This window comes from Nannospalax galili, unplaced genomic scaffold (assembly GCF_000622305.1).
Source record: "Nannospalax galili isolate Female #2095 unplaced genomic scaffold, S.galili_v1.0 scaffold423, whole genome shotgun sequence".
Classification (NCBI taxonomy): Eukaryota; Metazoa; Chordata; class Mammalia; order Rodentia; family Spalacidae; genus Nannospalax; species Nannospalax galili.
Genome location: NW_008350949.1, coordinates 811776 through 826345, shown reverse-complemented (window position 1 = coordinate 826345; position 14570 = coordinate 811776). Strand labels below are relative to the sequence as shown.

The following is a 14570-nucleotide window of genomic DNA, read 5'->3' as shown; positions in this document are numbered from 1 at the left end:
TATATAATCTCACATACACACACACACACACATATGCGTGTAAAACCTACTGAGTCAATTCAGTGTTGCCCGTATGTATGTGTGTTTAGGGGATGACCATATGGGATTATGTAATCTATCAGGAGACTTGATCCTGGAGAAAACTGGTTCTTTCTCCTTCAGAAGCTATTGACTGCCTTGTAGTTCTCTGTCTAGGGATGGGGCCCTTATGAAATTTCCCTCATCCACACTGGCATGTCAGCTGGCATTGTGTTTGTGCAGGTCTGGTTTAGGAAACCATGTTGTTGAGATTTCAGGGGTGCAGCTTTCCTGCCATGTCCAGAAGACACTGTCTAGCAGCAGGGGTTGTGCTCCTCTGGCTCTTACAATCCTTTTCCCCTCTTGTCTGCAGTCTTCCCTGAGGCATAGATGTAGGGGTTACATTATAGATGTACCAGTTGTGGCTGAGCACCCACAGCCGCTTATCCTAAGCATTTTTGACTAGTTGGAGATTTCTGTAATAGCCTCTATCTGCTGCAAAAAGGAGCTTCTCTGATGAAGGGTAAGAGCTGCACTTACCGGAGGGTATATGGATAAGTGTTTAGAAAACAGAAATTATGTTGCTTTAGGAAAATGGCAGTGATGGATTCTCCTCTACGGTCTATGACTTCTCCATCCAGGGGAAGTTGGTTATGTTTAAAGTACCTAGCATGGGTTCCCTGCTATTGAATGGGCCTTAAATTCAATTATACAGTCATTGATTACCCCCAAGATGTAAGTGCCACTATGGCACCACTGAGGATATCTTGCTGTGCCAGTCATTGTTGTAGTTCACAAGCTTACAGCTGGGTAGGACTACTGAATATTTTTCTCCTTCACAACTTGCATAGCACCTTCTAATACGATGAGAGCTAGTCCTCAGGGAGGAAGGTTCCAGCTCAGTTCCAGCTAGAGTCCTCCTAGTTGTGTGTCTGAAGTGTGTGCCATCATCAGCAGTAGAGTCTTACTTCAAGTTCTAGAAGGTAGCCAAGGGCAAAAGTATTAGCCTGTATCTAGGTGAGACTCTCTTAAACACCTCCTGACCAGTAACTTGAAGGGAGGTTTTCCTTGCCTGGCACTGGTGTTTTGTTGGCTAATCTATGACTCCTAGGGGCAGGAGGCATGATCACCTCATGTGGTTTAACACATATGTATGTGTATTTTTACCTAAACTTATAGAATAATGTTTCCCTCTGACGTTTTTCAAACTTCCTTCCTCCCTTACCCTCTCCTTCCAAGCATCCCTCCCTGCCCTCCCCAGGTAGGTTCCACCCCGCTGCTTATCCCCCTCTCTTTAGTTCCTTCTCCCCAAACCACCCCCATAGTCCCTCTCTACTTTCCTGGCTTCTGTGGCTACCTTAGGTCAAATACTCAAATCTAAGGATTCAGAACTAGTATCCACAAATATGACAGAACATACAGTGTTTGTCTTTCTGAGTTCCATCACTCAGTATAATATTATCCAGTTCCATCCATACAGTGGAACGATTTTTAAATTGAGCACCCCCCAAAGATGAAAGCTTTATCAACAAGATAAAATTCACAGTTTCTTCTAGACTATTGAAGTACACTTGTAAAGGTACTATGGTGGTTGACAGCTCACCCTGTTCTGATCTGCATAAATGGCAATCGCCCACGTCTTCCATCTCCATAAGCAGAGAGCCCACACGTGAGCAAGCAGGGCAGTTTCAACAAGAACACATCATTACCACTTATGAGTCATGAGCTACTGGTGGTGACAGCACCGTGTTTTTGTTTTATTTGTCCTGATAAAAGGAGACAGAGAAAGAGCGAGACAGAGGGACAGAGGCGAAATATACGATGAAATAATTTACGAGAGAAAATTTAGCTCAGAAAAACAAAAGCAAAGCAGTAGAACAAGGCTTAAATCAAACAAGAGAATCTTAAACAACCACTTACAGAAATGAGTCATTCTGGCCCTACAAAAAAAGGGGAAATTAGAATTTATTGACTAATAACTATGGGTCATATACAGTCCGAGTCCTGGGGCCACGGATACAGAAAAGAAAAGAGCCTTGCAATGAACATCACAAACCAATTCATAATTTAGAAAATAAAACGTGTTTGAAACTTTCAAATATTTAGCAGTGTGATGGTGCTGAGGGATCTAATCTTAACCTCACTGTGCTCTGTTATCCATGTTTTTGTCTGTTTTGTCTCTTTAACTTGCTATTTCATGCTTTCACCACAGAGCTTAATGCTTTAATCCAAAAGGCCTCCTTCCCCTACCTGAGATAAAGATTATCTGCGATGCTGTGCTGCATGGTGGGGTGGACTGCTGCTTGCCATGACTGAATTGAATTTATGGTATTCAATATCATAAATAAACATGCTGTTGCTTAAAATGTTAAGGAAATATGCACATAAAACAAGTATGAAAGCATTCTTACTTCTGGTCTTTAAAATAGCAAGCTATTGGGGCTGGAGAGATGGCCCAGCGGTTAAGAACACTGGTTGTTCTTGCAGAAGACCCAGGTTTGAATCCCAGCACCCACATGGCAGCTAACAACTGTCTATAACTCCAGTCCCAGGGGATCCGACAGCCTCTTCTGACCCCCAGGGGCATTACACGACACGGGTGCACTTACCTACATGCAGGCAATACACGCATACACACACACAAAAAAAATATATATATATATATATATATTTTTTTTTAAGTTTAAAAAAATCTAAAAAAAATGGCAAGCTATGATGTGTAATGATTATGGACACTGTTTTATTTTTGCTGTTATTTCAGGAGAGCTATGATATAAATGCAGAAATTAATAAACTGGAAAACATACCTCAAAATTAACTTATACAAGCATTTAAGCATTTTGGCTTACATATTTATATATGCTTTTCTGTATTTTTGTAAATGGCACCATTAAAATAACAAATAAGCACTTCTCAAATATGCTTCCAAGATGGCAGAAATTCCTAGGACATTGTTACATCCCTCTTACACTGAGTGAAGATCACATCTCGACCTTTGCATCAGAAAGCAATGGCCTCCAGCTTAAATAACGCTGGTTACTGTGTCTCCTCACTCACAGCATAGCAGGCTTCTCATTGTGTGCCTCAGTGGCCACACCCTTCACTACATAATTAATAGAGACTTGACAGCCATTCGTAGTACCAATTAAATTTTACAAAATATCCAGTCCAAGCTAAACTAAAGTAGTGCTGTGGCCAAATCGCTTATAATCCGTCTTGAACAGCAGGGTTAAACATGAGGAATTCTGTTCTCTTATCCTAATGCAGACCAAAGGTTCCTTGCTCGACAGAGCACATGAATGGCGGATTGTGTCCCTGAAAGATGAGGCAGGTGGCTGGCCTCCTCTGTTCTATCAGATACTCTGGCTGCCCTTCTCCTCTCGGGTCCTCTAGGCCTCTCTTGAAATGATTCTGACCCTAGAAAGGAAAAGTGAGACCCTCACAGACTGGGTTTTCACCTCATCTTAGACCACGTTTCTTGCCACTTGCGTTGAGAAGCAAAATATTAAAATTAGGTTGATTTATAAGACAGGGTTTCTAGAAATTGTCTCAGATTAGGTACAGACATGGGAAAGTCACATTATTAAATACCTTCCTTACAAATATAAATATGGAAGGGCTGGAGAGATTGCTCAGTGGTTAAGAACACTGCTGATCTTGCAGAGGACCCACATTGTGGCTAACAACCATCCGTAACTCCAGTTCCAAGGAATCCAATGCCCTCTTCTGACCTCCTTGGACACTGCACAACAAAGGTGCACTTACACACATACAGGCAATACATTCATACACATAAAATAAAAATAATAAATAAAGAAAGTGATCTGTGACGATAAAAACATTTAAAATCTTGTCTCCAAATATAAATTTTTATTTGCTTATTAATTATGTGTATTACTTGGTGTCAATCAATAGCAGAAGAGAGTTTTAAGACCAGAGACATCTACTTGGATTCAAGGCAGAGGCTGACTACCATAGAAGGTAGTTTGACACAGTGTGTTACTTAGCCTTCATTAGACAGTACATATACTGTTTATTTTGAAGCATCTGTGCATGATATTTTTTAATTTTCTGAAAATTAATTTACCAAGCCAGATATGATTTTTAAAGTAGCATGCTTACTTCCTTTTTGTTTATACTTTCACAAAAATCATAAAAGGTCATATCCAAAACCCAAGTAATAGCTGTATACTGATAATCCCAAAGAGACTGGGGAACAGGTATTGAAAGGACAGTGTACACATCGGACTGAGTTTCAGGGACACACACCATATTTCCATTCAGCAGGTAAGACTCTGGTGCTGGAAGCTGGAGAAATGGCTCAGTGGTGCAAAGCACTGGCTGCTCTTGCAATGAGCCCGGGTTCAGTTCCCAGAAACACACGGTGGCTAACAATCATCCGTAACTCCAGTTCCAGGGACTCAGTATCTTATTCTGGCCTCCATGGACATGGCACATAGGGCACACTTACATAGATTTAGGTAGTCTTTAGCGTTGCCTTTTCTTGGATCAAAAGTTAAAAGTATAAAACAAAGAGCCACTCATAAAAGCTAATTCAGAAAACAATTATTAATATAATAATAAAACTCAAATGGCGCAATGGAACAAAATCTTATTAAGATCCACATAAGACAACGTTAGAAATGCAAGATACAGACATACCAACCTCACAATGAAAATCAACACTTTAGATCAATGTCTGATTACCTAATAATGTTCAACCAGACACAAATTCATGTTCCAAATAAATACCATTCCTATTAAGTAAGTGTGTTAATGTAATGAATCATGCTAATGGTTTATCTAGTGACACTTCAAGACTATACCAGGTATGTGAGCTCGGCTCCAAATACTGAAGCCGTATTAATGGTAGAAGACAAGAAGACTGTGTACCAAACAGTGGAATGAAAGTTTAAAAAAAAAAAAGACCAAAGTGTAAGCAAGAGCACAGAATTTTTTCTAATATTAAGCATTGTAGAAATAATCAAATATGATGTCTATATTTTTATCTATCTGAAGATATAGAATGAAAGCAGTTTGGAAAATAAAAATCAAGTGTTCCTTCTGATCATATGAAATTTGAAGTGGAAGGACCTAGCAAAACTAGACACTGAGCTCCAGGAGCCTGGTGTGAAATGCAGATGAAGGGTTCCTGTGTGTACACTAATGATTTCAAAATGGCGATGGCAGAGCTCTAAATCGGGCGTTGGACAACAAAGTGGCTTCTGAAGCAAAAGTTGCCTCATCCAAGTGATAGGTTCTCACACTAACTTGTTCAACATCTCCACCAACTTATCCATACAGTGAGGATGGCAAAGAGAGTTACTCCATAGGGTTTTCATGAAGAGGAAATGGAGCCATAAAATCTCTATATGACTGGTTCCTTCCCTTCTATTCACCAGAGAGGAAAGTCCATTTATACATGTGCTCCTATGAGTTCTCTCTCTCGTTCTCCCTCTGTGTGTGTGTGTGTGTGTGTGTGTGTGTGTGTGTGTGTGTGTCAGGGAATAGGTAGAGAGGCTCATGACAGATGGTCTCCCCTCCTACAGAATAAACTCGTTCCTTAAAGTTTATTATCCAACATATAGTATGTCTCAGATGTTGGGAAATCCATGTCAGTAACTCCAGAATTCAATATACATAGTTTCCCATAGCTCCCCAGTTAGGGAGCCACCAAATTAGATTTTATGAAAACCTAAAAACATAGTCTTTAGAAGTCCCAGTTCTGCTCTAATACAGGCTTCAAGAGAGCCCAGAACAATCATATAAAACACCTTGAGAATGATGCTCTCTCCCTGAAACATCTTCCACACTACAAACACATACACGTATACTCATAACCCAGACACACACACACAAACACACACACACACACCACTCACACCCAGACACACTACACACATACACAGAATCACGTGCACACACACACAAGTCCAAAGCAGTTAGATACACTGGCCCACAGTACTTAGTCTTTCTTTGATACTCTCTAAAAGCATTGAAATTGTGGAAGCAGGATTCTTCTGGCCTCGTCTCTGACTACCTTACCTGCTCACTGACTTTGAAAGACAGGCTTCCATGAGAACAGGGAGATTGGGGAAACTTGCAAAATCTTCTGAATACCAAGGAGGCTACAATCTGAAGGCCACCCGAAAAGATCACTCCCTGGAAAAGAAGGCCGTGTTGTATAACGGTTCTGACTAGAGCACTGAAGCTAGAAATTGTAGGTTCAAAATTCCAACTGATGTGTTTCACCAATTTAACCTTCATTAAGGGGAAGTGACGCTAGTGCACAATTACCATTGTTGACAATGCTGACTTGATAAAATGCAAAGGTCTGAGCACAGTGCCTGGCACAAAATGATGACTCAATAAACACTGGCTATTTGTATTATTAAATCTCTGGTGATAATTATTTATCCTTTTGTCTACATTTAAGATTAGATTTTTCTCTAACAATGTAAAAAAATCTAGAAAATGATATTTGTGAGAAAGTAATTTGATTCCATCTGCTTAAACCTGCATAAAAATGACATCTGACCCTAGGTCTTAATTTCCAGCCTTGGGCTTGATTTACAATCCATGTCAGCAATAGTCTGTTCCATTGTCCTCCTACATGTGTGGAAAGACTGGATTTCCACTTACATAATTTTATTTGTTGCTGTTGTTATCACAAGAGCTAAATTGATATGTGTAAGTCTAAATATTCATGGGGACTGGAGAACTGACCAAGTAGTTAGGGGTACACCTGGTGTGGTGGCCAGCTGCCTTTAATCCCAGCATTCGGGTGGCAGAGGCAGGTAGATCTCTATGAGATCTAGGCCAACTTGGTCCTCATAGTGACTTCCAGGTGGGCTGGGACTAGGGAGACCCTGTCAAAAATGCAAAAAACAAAATAAAACAAAAGAAAGAGCTTGTACTGCTCTTCCGGAGGACCTGAGCTCAGTTCTTAGCACCCACATCAGTTGACTCACAATCACCTGTAACTCTAGTTCCAGGGGATCTGACACATCTGACTTCTGAAGATACCTGCATTTAAATGCACATACTTATACACAGACACATACACATAATTAAAAATAAATTTTTAAAAATATTTTTTTAGATGCAGGGTCCTATGACTAATTAATATTGCTTTGTATTTTAAGTCAGCCTCTGGGATCACAAATTTTCTCTTCTGTTGATTATTCTAATTCATGCAGAAAGAGCAAAGGATATGTGTTCTTGTTAGATGTTAAAGCAATGGATTATGTCTTTAGCAACTGTCCAAAATACAATTTCAGACCTCCTCAGGCTTCCTGGGAGATTTAGTCCAACATGCCCCATCTGATTCCAAAATTGCTATTATAACAATATTATAACAAGTTACATCCTTAGAAATCAAAAATTCACAAATGATACGCTGAGCACTCAGTGAGTTCTATATGATATGGTAACAATGTGCCTGTCAGTGCTGATAGTGAGTATCCATATTCATAACCCACATTTGGTCCTTGTGCTAAATAGATTTTAATTAGGAGCACATCACATTTGTGTTCGGCATCAGAACTCAGATCCATCAGTCAATCTACAAGAAACTAAGCCAAGAAGGGTTCCTCAAGGGTGTTGGTTCCGTGCAGTGGTTGCCAATTTTCCAACTGTTGTGAAGTCACTGGGTGCCTGAGGGATACCAAGCACACCTAGCACTGCTGTTCCTTCATCCTTGTGATAATCCCAGCCAACACAGTTGATCTTATTAGAAAAGTGAGGAAACTGAGGGTCAGGGAGATACTTAAACTGCTCAAGGTCACACCAAGCATTAATAAGTAGAAATGGCATTCAAAATAAAAAAATCTGACCCTAAGATACTGCTGCCTTATTAGATAAATAAGTACATGACTAAATGGCTACAAAGAACATTAGATAACACCTTCCTGCACTCAGGATTTGCTGCTAACCAAAGAAAAACGCATGTCATCTCACTGACTAGAACACAATAATACCTTTATAGAGTCAGTGGGAAGCGAGATAATCCATTTTAAAAAAAAACTGTTTCAATAAATACACTTTCAATGTTTTTCTTTTAAATATTTTTATTTAAATGATTCTATCATAAGCCACAGTTCTCTGCACCACAGAATAGAATATAATGACTACAGCTTAGCTTTAGGTAAGAATTATTGTAATTAGGAGTTTTCTTACTGGTCTATGAGACTGACATCCTTAAGGGCTGCAGAAGCTACCAAACTATATAGGTTCTGCTGGGCCAATGTCAAGGAACCGTTTACCTCTGGGCTTTCTAGTCCTGTTGTCCCATAGTTTCACTTTTCTTTTCTCTGTCATCTGTCACCTACTGATACCACTGTGCTTGTTTTTAACAAGCCATTTTCCCAATTGTGGGTCTCTCTTCCCTCAAGGGTCGTTGGCCACCAATCCATGAGAACAAAGGGAGCAGAAGCGACAGACAGGGTCACAATGAACGGCCGTGAGTAAAACAGAAAGAACTTCTGAGAGTCCGCTTCAGTGAGACCGCTTTAGGGGGTTGGAGGGAATCTATAGGGTGAGGGTGACAGTCAAAGCTTCACCTGATAGGTGTTCATACTATGCTTTATTTACATGTGGCAGGAGGACCCTATCGTGTAGAAAGGGGAGAGAGGATTGGCTGTAGTGCAATGCCTAATTATCATACGTGAAAACCAGGGGCAGCATTTGCAGGGAACTGCAATGTGTCAAAGGCCATGTTCCAAATAAGGTCAGGCATCTGTGCTTGGAGACACTTTCCAAATAAGGTCAGGCATCTGTGCTTGGAGACACTTTCCAAATAAGGTCAGGCAGAGAGTAGGAGACCCCCACTGAGAAAGGGAGTCCTCCATTTTGAGCCGAGCTCAGAGAGCTGTCCGGACATGGTGGACTACGACCTTAACAGCAGGGTCCCCCAACACCCAATGACTCACATTCCTTTGAAGTCAAACAAGAGTTGTAAAGCTGTGTATAAAAGGAGCAAAATAAGGCTGCAATCTGCAAGGGTGCTTGTAGATCTCCTGCAGCTCTAATATAATATTTAATACGTCCAGGAATCAGTACTAGACAGCAATGCAACCCTACCTCAGTGAGCAAAAATAAGATGATCATATAGGTAGATACTGCCGTATTCATCCCAAGTTGTATTCAGCATCATACTCAGTGGTGAAAGATGGATTTTTCCCACCAAAAGCAGAAAAAAAAGAATGTCCTCCTCTGATGCCGTTCAGTTTACCCAACAGCACAAGCAAAGAAACAGGAAGAGAAAGGGTAACTACGGACGGAAAGAACAGCTGAGCAGAAACTCTGAACACATTCCTAAAAGTTCTTAAAAGTGAAAACATAGCTTTTAAACTAGTAAACAGCTAATACATAAGGGTAACTAAAAAATCTATTTTAATATGACTAACATGGAATTAAATATTTGCTAGAGAAAAGTACCACTCACAAGACTAATCTAAAGCTATATGAAAAGGTAATACAATAATTAAAATTTTCTAAAGAGTCAAAAAGAAACAACTTGGTCCAGTTTTAGCAAAATTGTTCTCAAACTTATTCATAATTTAATAAAGTTTCTATCAAGAGCTCATTTTTCTGATGATTTTAATATTTCCTAAAATTATTTTAACAAAACATTGCTTAAAAATATGAGTAAGGAGATTCTTTCTCCAATACTAGATTTTATTGTACTTAAATACAGTTTATTATTACACAGGAATTCAAAAATAAGTTAATGAATCTGAATAGTAAATCCCCAAATAAACAAAATACATAAAAATATCTGTGTCCATGATGCAAATAGCACTTCTGAAACAAATCTGAAGTATTTTGGATTCTAATTCTCAACTCCAAAAACACAGAAATTGTAACTACAGGGCTGGCAAGATGGCTCAGCAGTAAAGGAACTTGTTGCTAAGTCTGAAGACTTGCGTTTGATGCTGGAGTCCACGTGGTAGAAGGTAGAAATGATTCAAGAAGCATTCATTATTTCACTATTTTTTAAAATGGACTTAAAAGGTATTTTGTGGCAGTTGAGCTAATTTTGAAATAGTAAAACATATCTTTTGAAGTTTAACTCTAGACTCTAACTCCTACAAGTTATCCTCTACCTACACACACAAACACATGCACACACTTTGTCACAAGCATGCAAACACACACACACACATACACACACATACACACACACACACAAAATCAATAAATTTTAAAATTTTTACAAATTGTAACCAAATAGTCTTTCTGAGCAATAATTTCCCCATTGGTTAATGGTGACAATATTGACACTATTAAACAGCGCCTGTAAAGCAGTATCTGTCCTGTAATAAATAAATGTATGCCAGAGTCTGAGAAAAAATGAAGTATGTGGCGGAAGTTCAGGAGAGAGGCCAGACACTGGATGGCCACATCAGCGCATCTAGGAGCTTATGGAATGAGATAGGTTGACTCAAGAAAAGATGAAAATTGGAAATTGAGGAATAGGCCTTCTGGGCTATTCCAGCAGTCTTGGGCTCCCAGTGACCTTTCCTGTCTTCCATCCTCTTAAAAACACCCTAGCCATTTTTCTAGCTCCATAGGTAGACAAGTTGTTTGAACATTTTGTGCCTCTGTTTTTTCATGGGTAAAATAAAAATAAAAATCTCTTGTGAAGATGAAATGATTGAATGTACATAAAAGTTTTGAGAAATATCTCATACATGCTAAGTGCTTAGAGACTGTTAATATCTTCACTATTGTTATTCAGGTTTCTTTCCCAATTTCAAAAGGTGAAGCAATAAAGAATGTTCTGTGTATTTGTCCGTAAGAATATCCATTGTTACTTGTGAGACACACATGTGGTTGTGCGTGGGGGTGCTTTGGAGAAGAATTGGGAGCATTATGACAGTATACCATGATTCAAGTGTGTGATTTCAAACATACCAGCATCCATTATAAAGGTAAAAGCAATAGGTAAAATTAACTTATGTAGCCAAATATACCCCCAAATTTCATTAGTACAATACATAACCAATATAAAACTTAGTAATGAAATATTTAACATAGTTTTATACATGCTCTTCAAAATTTAATGCCTGCTGTACTCTTTTCACAGTCTATTTTTGGACAGAGCCATTTTAAGTGTTAGATAGCAATGTGTGTCTAGAACTGTCACATGAGACAGCTCAGCTTTAGATAGATGGGCAATCAGACAATGGCTTGTACAAAGGAGCTGGCAAGGGTTAGGGCTGTGACGGGAAGTTGACTTGATCAAAGATCGAAGCGAGGAAGAAACATTTTTCTGAAGATGACAGATAAGCTGTGTTTTCTTTCCCATGATCAAATGTTCCCATGATAAAAAAAAAAAAAAAAAACTGTGTTTTACCATTCTGCTGTCAAACAGAATCCTGATACACGACGTACAAGAAGAAATAGAGAAGCAGTTTGATGTTAAAGATGGAATCCCAGGCAGGCACAGTTATGCAAAATACAACGACTGGGACAAGGTGAGGTGTAAAATGCCTATTGTTTAAAAAAAAAAAAAAAAGCCTGTTGTTTCTTTTAAAGTGATTTTATCCTTTGATGTTCTACAATTTTCTTTTATTTTAACTTCTCCAATTTGATTTTGTTCTTAAGATTGTAGCTTGGACTGAAAAAATGGTAGAGAGATATCCTGAAATGGTTTCTCGGATTAAAATTGGGTCGACTGCTGAAAATAATCCATTATATGTTCTCAAGGTAAAAATAATTCAAGAAGCATTCATTACTTCACTATTTTTTAAAATGGTCTTAAAAAGTATTTTGTGGCAGTTGAGCTAATTTTGAAATACTAAATCATAACTTTTGAACTTTAGACATCGACATCAATTCAAGAATAGAAGTAACAAGTGGTTTTTCTGTGCAACCAAGAGAGTAAACATTTGCCAGAGATTGCATAACAGGCAAACCAAGAGGAATATTTCACACTACAACCACATTACAACAGTTTGCAGTGTCTTTGTCTATAAACTCCTTCCTAATCCATTAAAATTCAATGACACTTGTCAAGGACTATCACTAAGAGAAGTTTAAATGTCATACAGTTATAACACCCAGTAGAGTGCTTAAGACATTCTAGCTCAGTGTTGATGCAGGATTTCTGTCTACAACTGAACAGACTATTACAATTCTCCTATTGCTGGATTTTTGTAAGTCCAAAGATTCTGTTCCCTGAGCATCCTGTTAGTAACTAGAAGCCATTCACGTCCTGGATCCCCATCCATCCAGTGTCTCCAAACCCAAACCAAATCTGAACTCTCTTCAAAATGACAGTCCTTCAAGTAGCTGATACTGGTCCTACTCCACTCTAAATACAGCACAAGACTTCACTCCAGGCTAAATGTCTCCAGTTCATGAAACCAGAAACATAAAAAGAAAAGTAGTGACTTTGTAATCTTTATGTCACAACACAGAGTGTTAATAATGGAATAAGAAAGGCAATATATTGTGTGGTTGCTTTGGCTTTGGGAGCTGGGGAGTTGAAGTTTTTAATACAGGGTTTTATTTGATGCTATTCCAGGCTGGCCTCAAATTCAGGAATGTAGAGTGATAGGTGTGCATCAGGCCCAAGACTACACTGTGTGTTTTTTAATTCTTTTATTACATTTATTTGTTTAAGAGAGAGAGGCTACGTGCATGCCACAGTACGGGTGGAAGTCAGAGGACAACTTGTGGAGTTCGTTCTCTCCTTCCATCATGTGTGTCCCAGAAATGGAACTCAGGAATGGCAACAAACACGTTTACCCACTGAGTCGTCTCATCTGCACTAGATTGTATTTTTCCAAGATTTATTTTTCAAGTGTGTGTGTGTGTGTGTGTGTGTGTGTGTGTGTGTGTGTGTGTCTGCACAGGGGTGTGTGCATATGAATGCAGATGCTGGAGAAGGTCAGAAGAGGGAGTTGGATCCTCTAGAGCTGGGGTTATAAACAGTTCTGAGCTGCTTGTTGTGGGTGCTGGGAACAGAACTCTGGTCCTCTGTAAGAGCAGTCCACATTCTTAATCACTGAACCATTTCTCCAGTCTTAGATTGTGTTTTATCTTTTTATTTTAAAACCCCCCAAAATGGGGCTGAAGAGATGGCTCAGTGGTTAAGAGCCCTGGCTGCTCTTGCAGAGGACCCAGGTTCAATTCCCAGTACCCACATGGTGGTTGACAACTGTCCATAACTCTAGCTCCAGGGGGTCTGACACTCTCTTCTAACCTCCACGGGCACTGCATCATGACACAGGTGCACTTACACATGTGTAGGCAATCACTCATACACATAAAATAAAAGATAAAAAAAAACTTGGAAAAGTTTTTGTTTAAATTCATGTAACAGGTTATGAATTGTATATAGACAGGATATCTACTGTTGTCTTGGTTGAGGACAAATGTGTGTAAGCATTGTCCCAACTCAAAAATAGACAAGGAAAATAATTGTTTTGGGATTAATATGTGAGCTAGTGAGAAATAATATCTTATATTTAAACAGATTGGGAAAAAAGATGATAAGAGAAAGGCTGTTTTTATGGACTGTGGCATTCATGCACGAGAATGGGTTTCCCCAGCATTTTGCCAGTGGTTTGTATACCAGGTAAGTGGGCTGAAACCCCTCATAACTATCCTCCCCTGACAAGTCTCCAAAACTTTACTGATTGGCAGCATCCCTTACCAAATGAGCGGAACACCACTGAATTAGAAGTGTCCTCACTTAGCACACCCAGGGATTAAGTGGTCTGAATTTACTCATCATCGAAGTTCCTGTACAATTTCATCTTCCTTCAGAGCCCTTAAATTCCACCAAGAGTTTGTGAAAGTGAAATAAACTTATTTGTGGCTACAGTATGACCTTGGGAGGTTATGAGGGGATGTTTGTTTTGTTTTGAGACAGGGTTCACTATGTAGCCTCAAATGGCTCAGAACTTGCTATGTTGTCCAGGCTGGGCTTAAACACAGAGATCTGCCTGCCTCTGCCTCCCGAGTGCCGGGACTGAAGGTGTGCACCATCACACCCAGCACTGAACTTTTATCCTATAATTAAGTATACAAAATCTAATAGCAATTTTACATTATAAACTGCAAATTTAAATTTTCCTTACTAAGCTCAAAACATAAATCTTTAATTTGAGTTTACATATTTCATTGGCTATGTATGAACTTGGAAATTTTCATACTTAAATTTCCTTTCCAAGAGAGAAATAATTCATTGTATAAAAGCAGATGTAGTTCATATGTTTTTTTATTTTATTGTTAATATATCCTGACTCCCACCATCTTTTAACTTTGTCTTTCCACGAACTCCTACATATAACACTTTAGAATACTCACTGCGATGGTTGTTGGGCCACAGATATGTTCACTAGGAACAAGATTGCCATAGAATTCATTGATAACTTTGGTAGTTTTGACTCTCTCAACTAAGACCAAAATCTCCTTTTAATTTATAAAGGAGTGCAAATCACGAAGACTGCCAGAAATCTCCTGTGGCATTTGCCTGCAATCTTAGCACTCAGAAGATTAGGGCAGGAAGATTGCAAGTTGGATGCCATTCTGGGCTA

General features: G+C 39.1%; 1 protein-coding gene across 1 annotated transcript in view; it reads left to right on the top strand.

Moving 5' to 3' along the window:
• Cpa3 (carboxypeptidase A3) overlaps window positions 1-14570 on the top strand; it is a 28317-nt gene that overhangs the window by 3091 nt on the left and 10656 nt on the right. Inside the window, exons 4-6 of the mRNA XM_008848046.2 lie at window positions 11396-11498; window positions 11629-11730; window positions 13505-13606. Coding sequence (XP_008846268.1) covers window positions 11396-11498; window positions 11629-11730; window positions 13505-13606 — 307 coding nt within the window. The remainder of the gene's footprint in view (window positions 1-11395; window positions 11499-11628; window positions 11731-13504; window positions 13607-14570) is intronic.